A 16,340-nucleotide genomic window follows, 5' to 3' on the forward strand; every position below is an offset into this window, starting at 1 on the left:
TCGCAAACATCAGCCGCATCTAACAACTAAATTTACAGCATAAATAATAAAACTTAGAAATAATTTACTTTTTTATGTTTGACGCTGAACTAGAAACGGTTCCAAGAAGTTTGTTTTGTTCATGAAAAATTGAATAATATAACGGCGAGATAAATGCGTTAAAATGGAAAAAACAAACAAAAACAGGGTTTCGAGTCTAAACCAAAAATATGTTTCTAATTTTCAACGCCTTTTACCATTTCGAACGAGGAAGAAAATCGTCGCGCCGAAGAAAGAAGTCGCACAGTCGTGAGTTAGAGAAATGAATAAAATATATTTTGATAATATCTCTTTTTGGAAAGAAAATAGAAACAAAAAAAATGCGTAGTAAAGAAACAAATTTAAAAAATAATATATATATTTTTTTCTTCTACAAATATGACCGGCCAATGTCAGCCCTTGCTTTGTTGCCTCCCTTCAAAATGAATAAAAAAAGATTATCATTATAAAAAAATTATTCATATTGGAGTCTTTAATAAATGATATTTAGGATTTTTTTTACTCATTTTTAGACAATTTTATTTCTATGAAACGGTTGTTTTTGTGTATAAATTTGTTAAAGGTCTCAATTTCCACAATTATAGAAACGTGTATTCTTGATTTTTTAATATGAAATTTTGATTTGTAACTTTTATAAGGTTATTCAGAGTCTTCATTTATTTGGGGTGACAGTTAATGGACATGGGTCTATTCTAGAGCAGTTACATTGTATTAAATTTGTTAGTTTTTAATGGATTTCTCTAAGGGCTTGTTTGATGTTTGTTATTTGTTGTGTGTATGTCCAATGAAAATGATGTTATTTAAATTTTTAATTGATTGAATTATAATAATATTATTTTGTATTTAAATTTAAACAATAATATTTTGTTATTTTAGTTAGAATGATTAAATGATATTTTAGTTATTCATAAAACATCTTAAAATCTAATATCATAGTCTATAATATCGATGTAACAGTGCAACAATTGGCCTAAAAATGATTCATAAAGAGCTTTATCTTAGATTTAACATAAAATGAAACTCTAACTATTTTAGTTTGTAAGTAAATTATGATTGAACCACATTAAGATAATTTAAATGATAAAAAAATAATTAAAAATAATAATTATACCAATTTAATTTTTTCTTAAATGTTGGTCATGATACAAGGACAAAAACAAGTATATGATTATTTAATAATCTTAGATTATGGCCTTATTCAGTTAAATTATTTAAATAATTTAAATCACTTAACATCCATCCTTTCATTAATTATTCATCATTAGCTGAACTAATGGTTATTTATTTTCATGAAATAAATAATTTGGACAAAAAAAAAGTCTCTTCTATATAAGACATTGTTAGAAAGGTTTAATGAAGACTATTGAAATTTTGGAAAAATAATAAGTTTTTAATTTTAATTTTAATTTTAGGGTTTTAGATTTGTAAATATTTATATATATATATATATATATATATTCTTAAATTGCATGGATGAATTATTTTAAAAAATGTATTTAATAATAATACAGATCAAACAAGTTCTTAGGATCGAGTGATGACGACAATGAATATGATGATGAATATTGATGATGATTGATGTCTCCTTCTCAATATGTACACGTCGGCCCCACCTTAGAGCTATATATTTACTATTAAACCTGTCATCCATTACCCACAATTAAATATTACACCCTCTCACACCCTATCTATTCCCACTATTTATTATATATATATATAATACTATTTATATGTAAGCTTCCTCATCACCCTCCTTCACTTCATTCATCACTGTTTTCCAATATCAATGGCCGTACGGTGTTCTCGCCGGCAACCGGCCCTCCTGATTACGGCACTCGCCGTGATAATCTCCGTCATTTCCCTCTTCATCCCCGCCGCCGCCGCATGGATGCCGTGGGCAAATCCGAAACCAAATGCCACCGCCGATCTCCTTCTCGCCGGCGTAAAAAAAAACGAAGGCTCGTCGGAGTTCATCGACCTGACGTACCACATGGGTCCAGTACTAACCGCCAATATCAATGTTCATATAATCTGGTACGGAACGTGGAAGAGTTCCCAGAAACACATCATCCGTGATTTCATCAATTCAATCTCAGCCGTCAATTCCACAAAACCCTCCGTTTCCGATTGGTGGAGAACCGTTCAAATGTACACCGACCAAACCGGAGCCAACATCTCCAGCACCGTCACTCTCGGCAAGGAGAAGAACGACCGGTTTTATTCCTACGGCAAGAGCCTCACGCGCCTTTCAATTCAGTCTGTAATTAAGAGCGCCGTAACGGCAAAAACACAGCCGTTACCGATAAACCCAAAGAATGGAGTTTACCTTCTGTTAACTTCTGACGACGTTTTCGTACAGGATTTTTGTAAAGGCGCATGCGGATTCCATTATTTTACTTTTCCGTCGATCGTGGGATTCACGCTCCCGTACGCGTGGATAGGGAATTCTATAAAACAATGTCCGGGTCAATGCGCATACCCATTTTCTGTGCCCGATTTTATTCCCGGGTTAAAAGCGGCTAAATCACCCAACGGAGATATTGGGGTTGACGGGATGGTAAACGTGATTGGGCATGAATTGGCGGAGGTTTCTACGAACCCGTTAATAAACGCTTGGTATGCGGGTCAGGACCCGATTGCTCCGGTTGAGATCGCGGATCTTTGCGTGGGTATATATGGGACGGGTGGAGGCGGGTCGTATATGGGGCAGATGTTGAAAAGTCCGGATGGATCAACCTATAATATTAACGGAGTTAAACGCCGGTTTTTGATCCAGTGGCTATGGAACTATGTTTTGAAATATTGCACCGGTCCAAATGCCCTTGATTAATTAACATTTTATTTTCTTTATTTTATTATATATCTGTCCTTCAATTATATTTCTCTCATATCTAATAGATCCAGTTTTTTTCTTTCTTTTTTTGTTCATCTTTTTATCTTATTATATTCACTAAATAAATCCAATGAGATTACAGAGATCATAACCTTTAATTTGAAATTACTGTTATAAGATTTTGATTATATTGTTTAGTTTAACTTTTAAGTAATATTATTTGCATTTAAAGATAAAAAATTTGAGTAATATATAGGCTTGTTTGATGTCCACTCCTTCAATTGAGATTATTTTTAAATAGTTCAAAATTCATAATTATATTATTTAAATTAATAATTAAAATAGAAAATCCCTTTATTTGTTTTTTTCTAATATTTTAATATAAATATTAAGAATATTTATTATTTGATTCAAATAAATGAAATAATAGTTTGTTTTTACATTAAGTCAATTTTGTTTTCTAAATAATCTAAAATCAAACCAGCCCCGAGTTAATTTTGCATTCAAACCATTAAAAGTTACAAAATTTTCTTATCTAGGATTTACATTTTTTAAATAATTTATGTGGGGTTATTGAAATATATTTGGTATAAGATTATGAAAATTTGGTTTATTAGTGAATTTTTTTAATATGATAAAAATTTGATAAAAATATATTTATTTTAAAAATAAATAAATAATATTTTAATTAATAAATTAAATAATTTTATTGAATAAAAATTAATTAATTATTCAAATAATTAAATAATTTTATATGAACTTAAAAATAATATTTTAAAAAAAAAAGAAGAAAGAGATACAAATTTCTCTAAGAATACGTACATACATTCTCAATTTAAACAAAATATTATAAATAATTATTTTCATGCCCTGATAATATTATCTTCTCCCTTCTTTCATTACTAAAACTATGCATTAACTTAAAATGATGGATAAACTGTTTCACAAATCAGTTTTGATATATATATATATATATATTTTTAATATTTATTTTGTAACTATTCAATCGACTAAATTATCAATTAAAATATTTTTATAAATTTTAAATATAAAATAATATTATAATAGATTCAACCAATTAAACCTTAATTAACTTACTCTTCTTTATCAATCGATAATTTAAAAAAAAAAAAACTCAATGTCAAACCCTAGTGTATTTGTCAACAAAATCCAGAATTGTCGTTGAAATTTGGAGGAAAAAAAACTGTAAATGTTATTTCTCGTTATTTTAAATGTTTCTTTAGAAAACATAAAATTAGTTCGGGCTAAGAGGTACTGTTCTTGTAACTTGTTATTGCTCTTATATATATATGATTCTCAACTTTGATTGAAAGATTTTAATTTAATTTAATTTGTCACCCTAACTTCAAGTGGTGATTTGTTAGACAAAATTGTAAGTATATATGATCTCCTTTATTGTCTAAATTTAATCAGCAGTTATATTAAATCATTATTAAAATTATAGATATTTTAATGATTTCATTCCTATTTAGATTAGGATTATGGTTCTATTTTTTTTACTTATTAAAGTGTATTATGTTTTTAGCTTATTCTATATAAACCCATCAAATCTTAATCTGAATTAAATAATTCAAATAATATTTACCTAATATAACTATTGAGTTTATCTAGAATTCTAATGATACAACTGTGTATTATTATTATTATTGATTTTAATAATGATAATTTTTTTTTGATAAAAATATAAATTATTTTAGTAATTATTTATATACATAACCAACATCCTCAACTTTATAAGATAGCGATTTATTGAGATAATTAATTTCATTATTGTAGGGACATGATTATCTGTGAAATCTTTAACTTCTTATATAAAATATATATATATATAAATAGGTTTTCTATAATTGTAAAAACATTTTAAAAGCAATTATTATTTTTTAAATGAAAATCAGTTTGTTAAAGATACGATCTATCAATTTGTCTTTAAAAGTGCTTTGATTATTATTATTTTTTAATCAATTGAATTAAAGATCACAATAATCTTTTTATTAGTATAAATCAATTTATTGATATTAAATATATATATATAATATCAATAATTCTGAAGTTACAAAATAACATGAGAGAGATTATAGGAAGAAAGAATAAGAGAAATATCCTATTTCTATTTGCTTTAGTTTTAATTTATAAATGTTTTCCTTGAGAACATAAATTGATTTTGGAGAAAAAAAATACTTATCATAAAAGAATATATATATATATATATATATATTTATTATTATTATTATTATTTTTTTTTGGTTTGGGTAAGTGAAGATAATAAGCGTAGGACCCTCGAATTTCGATTCCTCGGTAGTGTGTCAAATGTGTGGGACCCAATTTATTATTGCTCCTTTTTCATGCTTCACAACAACAACCACCTATGCAGTATGGGGATTCTCACCATAAAACTTTAGCTAGAGCAACCCTACTCTTTTCTTTCTTTAATTAAAATTAAATGTTTTAAATAAATAAATATAAAACTATCAGTTTAGTAGATATACAATCACGATTCAGTCGCCAATGCAAATGTTTCACCTTGCTTCACTCAATCAATTCAAATAATTTTATTAAATTAATATACATCTCTTTTTATATTAACAAACAATCAAATAATTGTTTGTTATCAAAGTGCATAAGTAAATATTAAATTCTTTAAAAATAAAAATAAAAACCCTAAAAATTAATGTGCCATCAATCATGTGAGAATTCAAAATAGTCAAAAGCGTGGAGAAATGACACACTAAGCAGGACACGGGCTCTTACTTTTTGACATAAGAAGAATAAGAAGATTTATGGGATTTGTTTTGTTATTCTATTCATTACTATACTCTTTCCGGTCAAACAAATTCATCATGCATATTTCCATCTTGCTTTTAATATATCATTTATGTCACTAGGGTAGTTTAATTGTTACCCATTTACCAATTAATAAAATTAAAGTTACACATTTCAATACAGCCATTAATTAGTGGTGATGTTATTTTCTATGACAGGTTAGAATTAAAAATGAGAAATATAAATTGAAATTGAGAAACAATTAAACAGTCAGATAGAAAATAACACCTTATGACTTCCCAAGCTGCAAAAGTTTGACCAAACTGTCACATTTGATGAGACCTAGCTTTGCGAATAATTGCTCTGCACAAAGGAACAAAAAAGTCACCACGAAGAGAAACATACAACTGAGTATTAATTAAGTAATTAATTAGTAGCAAAGGGAAAATAAAGTTGATGCCAATCAAAATGTTGGTCCTTAGAAAAAATCAGAATAGAATAGGCAGGGGACCTCATCACTGGATCATCTCATGTATATTAATATCAGATAGCGGCACAACAAAATCCAGCCATCTCATGATCAGCTTTCGAACACAACTGGATCATCCTGATCAATTATGTGGTCCTGCTCTTCAACTTACAAATAGAAGGGACCAACCAAAAATTAACAAATTTATTATCTCGAGTTTCGAATACGATTCTCATTCAAAACACTACCAAATTTGAAAGTTGGTTAACGTTCTCTTAACGCGTATGTATTTAGCATTGTTGTTGTCAGTTGTGAGTTGTGACCCCTTTCATGCAAGAGGCAAAAAAACATGATATAATGAATTATTTCAAGATAGTCAGAAAAATTTAGCCTAATTTCAAATTAGCATATTTTTTTGTTTGTATCTTTTGTCCTCTACAGCTAGTAACAGAGAAGTCCAACTTCCTACAGTTAAAGTATGAATAATGTTGATATGTATATCATGTAATTTACTCTAAGTCTCTGACCCTACTAAGAAAAAAACAACATTACTAGTATTTATCAGGAGTCACAAGTTTGATCAGTTATTGTAAATTAATAGATAGATTGGTCACATGTACTTGTACCTATGTTAATTTTGTATTGACCTACACAACCACATTATTATTTAATGAACATCTATTGTAAAGACAACTGAAAGACATTCAAAGCACACAGTATTGTTTTTTGTTACTCTTGTTTATTTAATGTAATTTATTTAAAACACAATTGACTCTTAAATTATTATGACTTTACTATTTCAAAACAAATTAAGATAAACTTTTAAACTTTTACGGGTATATAGTTATTTCGATTTTAATTTTATACGAGTTTAAAAAAAAAAAAAAAGTTATCACCACTTTTAAGAAATGAAGTCATATAATTTAATTTTGCATTATTACTTCTTTAGTGTTAATTTTTTATATTTAATTATATATACAAATAATAATATTATATAATTAAAATTATTTTAAATTAAATTTAAAATAATCTCTCTATTTTAAGGGTTAAGGAGAATTAAATAAACTATATTTTCAGAATTTTAGAATTAGCAAGTTAATAACAATTTTTAGAGTAAAATCTATATTTTCAAGTAAACTGAGAATGTTCTTTCTCATTTATGATTTCACTTGCATATATATATATATATATATGGAATATGGAGAGGGAAGAGAACTGGACTGAGGGTTTGCCTAATCTATGTTTATTGGGATGGGCCTATCATTAGGTTGGGCCGGCCTTGGATTGGTACCAATTAATTAATGGACTAATTAATGGAAGTAAAGTGGTAAAAATATTAAAATAAATATGATTTCGTTTGAAAGAAATAATCAGGCACTTCAACTAATATTGATTCTATTATTCTCTCTGATACATTAAAAGTATTTTAGAAGATTGAGTATATGTTATACTTATATTTCACAATAAATCTAAATATACCTATTATTACAATATTATTAAAATATAATAGGGTGATATCTATAATATATTAATAAAAAGAATTAAAAAAATATTTCAAGAGATTAGAATAAATAAAAATATATCAGAATCCAGATTGATGATATATAAATATAATATCATTTAAATAAGTATAATATCATTTAAATAAAATCTTAACCTAAAAAATCAGTAAAAAATATTTAAAATCTAAAAAGATATTTATAACAAAGAAAAATTACTCTATAATCTGAAAATTTAATATTTTTTATATATTAAATAAAGTCAAACCTTTTTTTTTATCAAATTTTTGGCATTAAGACTCAAATTAACTACCCTTGTGTAATGATTGATTGGTATCTACAGTTACACAAAAAAAAACCTTTATTATTCAAAATAAAATTATTATATCAATTATTTTAAAGTTTAATTTTAATAAAAAAAATATTTATTTAAAAAGTGAAAAAAAGAAAACGCGGTTTTATTGATTCGAAGGCGGGAATTTAACTGCCCTAACTAAATACCGGTGTGTGTCAGTAGATGTAGAGAGGGAAGCACGTCGAGAAACGGTCACAATATAGAGGCGGTTGCGTGTCCGCATGTAGTCTCCCCGTTCCCGCGATAACTTCTCTCTAGATTTCTCTCTCCTCCATATCCATCATCATCATCACCATCATCACTCGAAAAAGGGAGAAAAAAATAATAAAAACAATTTCCCCATTCATTCATGTCAGCTTATCTTCTTCCTAATCTCTCCATCCAAACGTTTTCTTACTTTTATTATTATTATTATGCTAATGGTGCGATGAAGAACAATTGGAGGAGGTTCAATTCTGTATTCCTAATTATCGATCATGTCATCGGAGAATCCTGAGCCCGGGATGAGGATTAAATTGAGGAAGATTCCGGCAATTCCGGTTCGACGTAGCAATGACACCGGAGGAGGAGGAGGAGGAGATGATAGAGGCGAAAGCGACGGCGAGGGAGAAGACGATATGCTGTTTCTCGCTCCATCCTCGATCGGTCTCAATCATATTCGAACTCGATCGGCTCCTTTGCCTTCCAATCTTCGATTGTCGGCCTCCCTTACTGCTTCGTCAAATATTGGAGCCGAGGTCAAAAATGGCGTCTCTTCTTGTCCAAAAGTCCCCCCATCCAACAATCATTTAGATCAAGGTCAATACATCTTCTTTCTCTTTTCCTTAACAATATGGCAACTGATTGGTACGAGTAATGAACTGAACCTGTGGTCTAGTGCCAACTATTTATCTAGTTTGATTCTTTTAGGAATTATAAATGTAAGCGTGTGAAGCTTCATTTGACGCAAACTCTCTGCTTATTTCCAGCCAAAAAAATTGCATGGAGTCAATCCAAATCCTTGAGAGGTCCCTCCTCCATGAATATGGGTTTAGAGGTAAATTTCCTCCAATTGCTTGATTTTTATATTCTCAGATCCATTTTAGTGGAATTACTAACCTTAGCTCTGTTCCTATTATGCCTGTTGAAGGGTCATCAGTCAGCCTTTGTCAAGGAAATCCAATCTCCGAGATTTCAAGCTATACTACGAGTAACAAGTGGACGTAGGAAGAGAGGGCACGACATCAAAAGCTTCTCTCATGAACTCAACTCGAAAGGAGTACGTCCTTTTCCGTTCATTAAGTCTCGAGCATTTGGGCACATGGAGGTATCAGCTTTCTTTCACTTCCTTTTTGATTTTTCAGTTACTAGATAACCTAATTGTTTATGCTTGTTCAGGAGATCATGGTTATGGTTAGAGCAAAATTTGATAAACTAAAAGAAGAGGTTAATTCTGATTTGGGTTTATTTGCGGGAAACTTAGTGGATTTATTAGAGAAAACTCCAGAGTCACATTCTGAAGGGAAATCATGTCTGGAAGATTTGTTAGTCATAGCAAGGATGTGTGCAAAGATGACATCACATGAATTTTGGATAAAGTGTGAAGGAATTGTCCAGAATCTAGATGACCACCGTCAAGAGCTGCCAATGGGAATGTTCAAACAAGCCTACACACACATCTTATTTATCCTTGCGCGATGCACTCGCCTTGTACAGTTCCAGAAGGAGAGTGGATATGAAGAAGACCACATATTGGGTCTTCACCAGCTCAGTGACCTAGGATTTTATCCAGATTCAATACTGGGACACCCACACCTTGACACCAGCAACTTAGCAGATGATAGGGAGTCAATTGTAAATCAGACTAAGGTCCATGGACAAGATCACAGTGCTAGATTAAAGCAAGAGCAAATGGATCAGTTATTAATTAGTGGAGGTGACAATGGAGAGGCAGGCACAGCCAAAAGTGTGTCTTCATCTACTAGTAGCTATAAAATGTCATCTTGGAAGAAACTCCCATCTGTAGGTGGGAAAAGTAAGAAAGACCCATCTTCCACTGACACTCCATGTAAGGATAAGTTGGAGCAGATAGACACTAAAGAAGAAAGAACAAATGTTGGTGAAAATAGTGAACCACATTCAGAGACAGGAAAAACAAAAAGAGTAGTAAACTGGGGATTATGGGGAGATAACCACAGTGTGTCATATGAGAATTCATTTATTTGCCGAATATGTGAGGTGGAGATACCAACAATATATGTTGAAGAGCATTCTAGAATTTGTACTATTGCTGATAGATGTGATGTAAAAGGTCTGACTGTAAATGAAAGGCTTGAAAGAGTTGCAGATGCTCTTGAAAAGATTCTGGAATCACTGACACCAAAGGGATCAGAATATGCACCTGGAAGTCCAGAAATTGGAAGAATGTCTACGTCAAGTACAGCTGACGAGTTAACAGATCTGTCTCCCAAACAAAACAGATTGTCTTGTCGTTGCTCAGAAGAAATGATTGATTATATTCGGCCTGAGTGTAGTTCATGCCAAGCAGATAACATTTTATCTGACATCTCATGTGAAAGTAGGGATCTTCCAACTCCTGACATCAGTAAGAACACCTCAACAACAGGTAATTTGACACCTCGGTCACCATTGGCTACACCGATGACTCAGATGGCGTTTCTTTTGAGCGAACATACAGTGATAACAGAGCATGAAAATATTCAGCAGGTAGGTTAATTTATTAACATATGTCAAGATCCCATCAGCACAAACTTGAGTTATTTTTGCCTCATTCTTCTTATTACATCATGTCTTTATCTGTTGTTAATTTGCAATTTCCCTGTATTTAGAACCTGGACTGTCTTAGCAAAAAGGATTCTTTTATACAAGATGTTCTTACAGGATGTTCCATGTCTGATTTTCTTGATGAGCTTTCTGTTTCAACTAGAGAGAAAGTTCTTTTGCAATACATTATCTTAAATTTTACCTTGGAATGTCAGATAAACAAGCTAGCAGATATCTCACGAGCCATAGCCAGTGTCAATTCAACTGATTATAGTGGATTGGAATATTTGCTTGATCGTCTAGAAGACTTAAAATATGCCATCCAAGACAGAAAAGTGGACGCTCTTGTTGTTGAGACATTTGGAAGACGTATAGAGAAACTATTGCAGTGAGTTCAGTGAAAGTATTTCTTTTGATTTATAATGAGCATGTGCTTACTAACAGTTCATGCAGATGGTCAGAGTTTTTTCTTTAATTGTGCATGGATTCCTCCCAAATTCCCAATATGTTATCAGTTGTCTGAATTTCTATTCTATTCCAAAATTCACAGGGAGAAGTATGTCCTTCTATGTGGACAGATAGAAGATGAAAAAGGTGAATCATCTCATACGACGGTTGATGAAGATAGCTCTTTTGAAGATGACGGTTTTCGTAGTCTGAGAGCAAGCCCCATGAATCCCTTAAATCAATCTAAAGATCGGACATCAATAGAGGATTTTGAGATAATAAAACCAATTAGCAGGGGTGCGTTCGGACGGGTTTTCTTGGCCAGAAAAAGGGCGACAGGGGATGTGTTTGCTATAAAGGTATATTTAATCATTAGTTGAATATACTCATTACTTTCTTGAAGGCATTGCTTAACTAGACCATGAATCATATCTGATGCTTGCATAACATATAGCCTAAAGGTATGTTTTTCCAGAAGAAAAAAACTGGACTCTTAACTGTCCTTTATAGTTAAAAGGAACATTCCCTCCAACTCTAGTTACACCTTAAGGTAACTGTCAAACTAAGAATTTCTGATGAAACTATGCTCTGTTATCTTGTCTTACAGGTGAAACAACATTTTATATAGAATATCTTTTTCCCATGAAGGGATTTTGTTTTGTAAATGGACCGAAAATATATCCCCTAAGTTGCAAATTGTCCCAAAGATACGATATCATAAAATGTAGTTAGTTTGGCAATGATTTAGGAACAATACAAATTTGCTTAGAAGACAGTAGGCTTACTAGTTGAACTGAAATTGTTTCTCTGTGACTTCTATGCAGGTTTTAAGAAAAGCAGATATGATACGGAAAAATGCAGTTGAAAGTATTTTGGCTGAACGTGATATACTAATATCAGTTCGCAACCCATTTGTGGTGAGTAACATAGAAAATGCAAGAAATCTGGATTTATGTTCTATTCCTTTATCTTTTTCTTTCTAATTCTTTGTAATATTTTATGAACAGGTTCGATTTTTCTACTCATTCACCTGTAGGGAAAATCTTTATTTAGTCATGGAATACTTAAATGGAGGGGACCTTTATTCATTGCTTAGAAACCTTGGGTGCTTGGATGAGGACATGGTGCGCATATATATTGCAGAACTTGTAAGCAATTTTATCCCACTTCTTTATCCATATGTCTGTTTGTTATCAGTCATTCATATTCTATGAAGCTAATATTTTCTTTTTATCTCAAGGTTCTCGCACTGGAATATCTACATTCCTTAAACATCATCCACAGGGATCTGAAGCCTGATAACTTATTGATTGGTCCAGATGGTCATATCAAGGTCAATAGCTTACCACTTCTTGTTCTCAGATTTTCCAGCCATTTTTCCCATTTATTTATAGATACAATAAAATGAACACTCAGGTCACTGATCCACATAATGCCACCCATCTTTATGGAAAATAAAAGTGGTTGTCCGCATTTATGTGTTTTGGGCAGTAGACATTCAATACCTTCAGAAAGCATTTATCTAGAGGAATAGAGATCATTTGCTGCCTTTTTCTTTTGTAACTTTTAGTTAAAATTTTAAAGAGGATATAGCCAGTTAGTTCTTGAGGATAACTGGCTTCAGAAATATTGTACCAGGTAACAAATTATCAAGAAAATGTTAATCCTGATTGTCATGTCAACATGATAAAAGGGAGTTGTAAGAGATGAGATCCTCCTATAACATGGATAACTCTGTCTCCTTATTTATAATCCTCCTATAACATGGATAACTCTGTCTCCTTATTTATAATCCTCATTGGAAAAATAGCTGTATATTTTAGTGGTTCAATCATGCCTTTTGAAATAGCAGCAGCTGATTTTTAGTTTAGAGGAACATGTTACTCTTTTACAGATACAGATTGTATAATGTAACAATTCTATTTACAAGTAGTCTGTGTTCTATTGTGCCAGAAGAATGGTCGAGTTTAGGTATGATGATCTCTTTACTGAATGGTATAGGGTAATTTTTAGAATATTGGACTAGATGTAGTGCACATGCAACTGCATGTGTGAAACTAAAAGGATATTCCAGCCCTTCCCTTTTACAATGCTTTCTTTCTATGATACAAAGAAAATGAACAAGCTAAAAGAATAAACTTTAGTAAATAGTTTTGAAGGTCACATTGAACGTTGTTTCTTTGTTAAGAGGTAGCTTGCATTGGATGCGAATTTATAGGTTGCTTTTACAGAGAGAAATGTTCTCGGATAATAATTTAGGGAGAAATGTGATAAAATATCAGACTGAAAAGTTCTTCTGACTTAAATAATTTAGATTATGATAAGAGAGATATTGTGTAAAAAAACAGGGATAGTATGAAGAAATGTTTCTTATGGGTTCAGAGAACGTTTTTACATTCTAATCCTTTCTATTACAGTTGACAGATTTTGGATTGTCCAAAGTAGGCCTCATAAACAGCACAGACGACTTATCGCATCCACCAGTCTCCAGTACAACTATGCTTGAGAATGAAGAGCCAAAATATGTAAGACAACCTTCAATAAAAGAAGAGCGCCAAAAACAATCAGTTGTTGGGACACCTGATTATTTGGCTCCAGAGATACTCCTTGGAATGGGGCATGGTTAGAATTTTTATTTTCCTGTGAGACTAACATTAATAGTTGTTTTTATGTTGTTTTCTTTTATTCTTTATCTAGTTCCCCCCTTTTTTATCATATTTATATTTTCCATGTTCTTTCAGGTGCAACAGCAGATTGGTGGTCTGTAGGGGTTATTCTCTTTGAGCTACTTGTAGGAATTCCTCCTTTCAATGCCAAGTTGCCACAGGTAAGTCTTATGATTCATCTGGTTATTTCCTGTAAATATGTTTTGTTCTTACAAGATATACATGATTTTTCTGGTGGCAGGAAATTTTTGACAATATCATGAACCGAGACATTCCTTGGCCCAAAGTACCAGAAGAGATAAGCTACGAGGCTTATGACTTAATTGACAAGTAAGTTTCAAAAGAGTTCTAAAGAAACTTATGTTCATGATATATTCTACATGTTATTTTGTTTGAGAGACATTTTTTCATCTTTATGTTGAGCCATTCCAATTCAATCTTAAAAAGCTAGGCCTTGGTATCAATATTTTTTTATGATGATCATGATTCTGAAAAATCTACATTAGTTATGTTTGCAAAAAGTCACAATGATCTAAAATAATAATATCAGACCATAATCCAAATATACTCATCATGATCAGAAAATAATCTCTATACCAAATGAAACCTACACTTATAATCTGGATCATGATTTGTATATCAAATGAAACAACCAAATCACACTATAATCTTTATCATGATCTAAAAAAATCTTATATAAAACGAAAAAAAATATATCAGGTAATTTTCCTATAAGATTGTGAGTTGCGACAAAAAAAACTAGTTTTCAAATAGGCTCGTTCTCTTTTCTACAGGCTGCTGATTGAAAGTCCAGTCCAGAGACTGGGAGCAACAGGTGCCAGAGAGGTAAACTCCTTTATTTGTATACGATGATGATGATGATAATGATATTCATAGAAATCCCGGAAACCAAATTGAAACAACATTCTTTGACAGGTAAAACAGCATTCTTTTTTCAAGGATATCAATTGGGACACACTTGCAAGGCAAAAGGTCATTTTCTATATCCTGTAAAATAAAAATAAAATAAAGTAAAGGCTGTTTTGTTGGATTGAGCAGCTTCATGCATGGAAATTAAGAAATTTTTAATTTGTATTATGCAGGCCATGTTCATACCATCAGTTGAAGCACAAGATACAAGCTACTTTATGAGCCGCTACATATGGAACCCAGAAGATGGGAATGTGGAAGGTGGAAGTGATTTTGATGGCATGTCCGATACAAGTGTCTCGTGCAGCAGTGGCACATATAGCAACATGATGGATGAGGAAGTATGGACATATTTTCTTAATAACTGAACTATTTCAGAAACTTTCCCATAATGAAAATCAAATAATGAATTCGAACACCATCATGCAAATATAGACTATAACATGAAGGAGCAGTGGTTGAACTCATAATTACGGTATGGTTTTGTTTTACTTGATACAGGGTGATGAATGCGGTAATTTGGCAGAATTCAGTGCTCCATCCCTTGAAGTGAATTACTCGTTCAGTAACTTTTCATTTAAGGTAAAGTCTTGCTGCACTTGGTAATGTTCCATTAAAATTGCTGGTAATAATAGTTTTTTTGACACATGGAATTCAAAAAAGTTTTTTTTTCTCCCAATACTCTGAAAAACTTGTGGAATAAATTTTGACTATATATATTTGTTCCTTTGCATTCAGAACTTGTCTCAACTGGCCTCCATCAACTACGATTTTGTGATAAAGAGTGCGAAGGAAACAGATTCATCAAAACAAAACTCGACATGACGTCTCTTCAGTTTTGTTTCGCTAATTTGCCATCATCATCAGCAGCAGCAGAGCAGCTAGCTAGCTTCTGTATATATTGGTTGGACATGAAGTTGAATTAAAAGGCTTTATAATGGTTTTGGTAAATCATCAGTAAATGGCACTTAGTTCGGGAGATAGAATAGATTAGTTGTGCAATGTTTCATGCCATTTCCCCCCATCTTTACCATTCTTGATTTGAGTCATTTGTCCCTTGTATATTAACACACACACACCTGTGTTCTCTTTTATTTTATTTTATTTTATTGGGGGGGGTCGAAGGTAGGAGTTGTAGCTAGATTTTACTAAATAGCTATTGACGTTAGGAATATAGATTGGGAGGTTTAATTACTTTATAAACAGAGGGATGTTGACTATTTAGCTGTTGTATTTGACGAGTGTATGGATGGATCGATATGTTGGATCATTAGGATTGTAGTAGGTACGTAGGCGAGCTTTATTTGAAATATTTCTTTAAACTGTCTATCAATTTTGTAGCAGCTAGCTAGCTAGTGTATTGTGTATATATTTTTATCTTCTTTCTTTCTTTGGTCCATACATACATACATACTTCATTATGATTTTCATTATATATAAAAAAAAGGACACCCAAACAACAGTACTCTATCCCGTGATGAAACAAACCCCCCATACCAAAAAAAAAAAGAAAAGAGATCAGCCGTTATCAGCTGTCGGTGTGTCGGTAGCTAAAAGG

General features: G+C 31.6%; 2 protein-coding genes across 3 annotated transcripts; both read left to right on the forward strand.

Moving 5' to 3' along the window:
• Positions 1-1,816: 1,816 nt before the first annotated feature.
• LOC124927272 (protein EXORDIUM-like 3) lies at positions 1,817-2,887 on the forward strand. The gene has a single exon (XM_047467663.1). The coding sequence runs from the start codon at positions 1,826-1,828 to the stop codon at positions 2,867-2,869; it is 1,044 nt and encodes a 347-aa protein (XP_047323619.1). The 5' UTR covers positions 1,817-1,825; the 3' UTR covers positions 2,870-2,887.
• A 5,243-nt stretch (positions 2,888-8,130) lies between these two features.
• On the forward strand, positions 8,131-16,168 carry LOC124927700 (probable serine/threonine protein kinase IRE). Of its 2 annotated transcripts, XM_047468156.1 has the most exons (17): positions 8,131-8,774; positions 8,945-9,012; positions 9,106-9,282; positions 9,354-10,682; positions 10,955-11,127; positions 11,290-11,545; positions 12,011-12,103; positions 12,194-12,334; positions 12,427-12,519; positions 13,604-13,808; positions 13,928-14,013; positions 14,094-14,182; positions 14,647-14,698; positions 14,789-14,845; positions 14,956-15,123; positions 15,284-15,364; positions 15,521-16,168. In XM_047468156.1, exons 1-17 carry the CDS (start codon positions 8,453-8,455, stop codon positions 15,605-15,607), a joined length of 3,477 nt encoding a protein of 1,158 aa, XP_047324112.1. In that variant the 5' UTR covers positions 8,131-8,452; the 3' UTR covers positions 15,608-16,168. The 2 variants fall into 2 exon arrangements, 1 of the variants encoding a protein (XP_047324112.1); XR_007098425.1 differs by lacking the exons at positions 14,647-14,698; positions 14,789-14,845; positions 14,956-15,123; positions 15,284-15,364; positions 15,521-16,168 and having other exon boundaries at positions 13,604-13,828; positions 14,094-14,120.
• The last annotated feature ends 172 nt before the right edge of the window (positions 16,169-16,340 follow it).

Source organism: Impatiens glandulifera, chromosome 2, assembly GCF_907164915.1.
Source record: "Impatiens glandulifera chromosome 2, dImpGla2.1, whole genome shotgun sequence".
In the NCBI taxonomy this organism is placed as follows: Eukaryota; Viridiplantae; Streptophyta; class Magnoliopsida; order Ericales; family Balsaminaceae; genus Impatiens; species Impatiens glandulifera.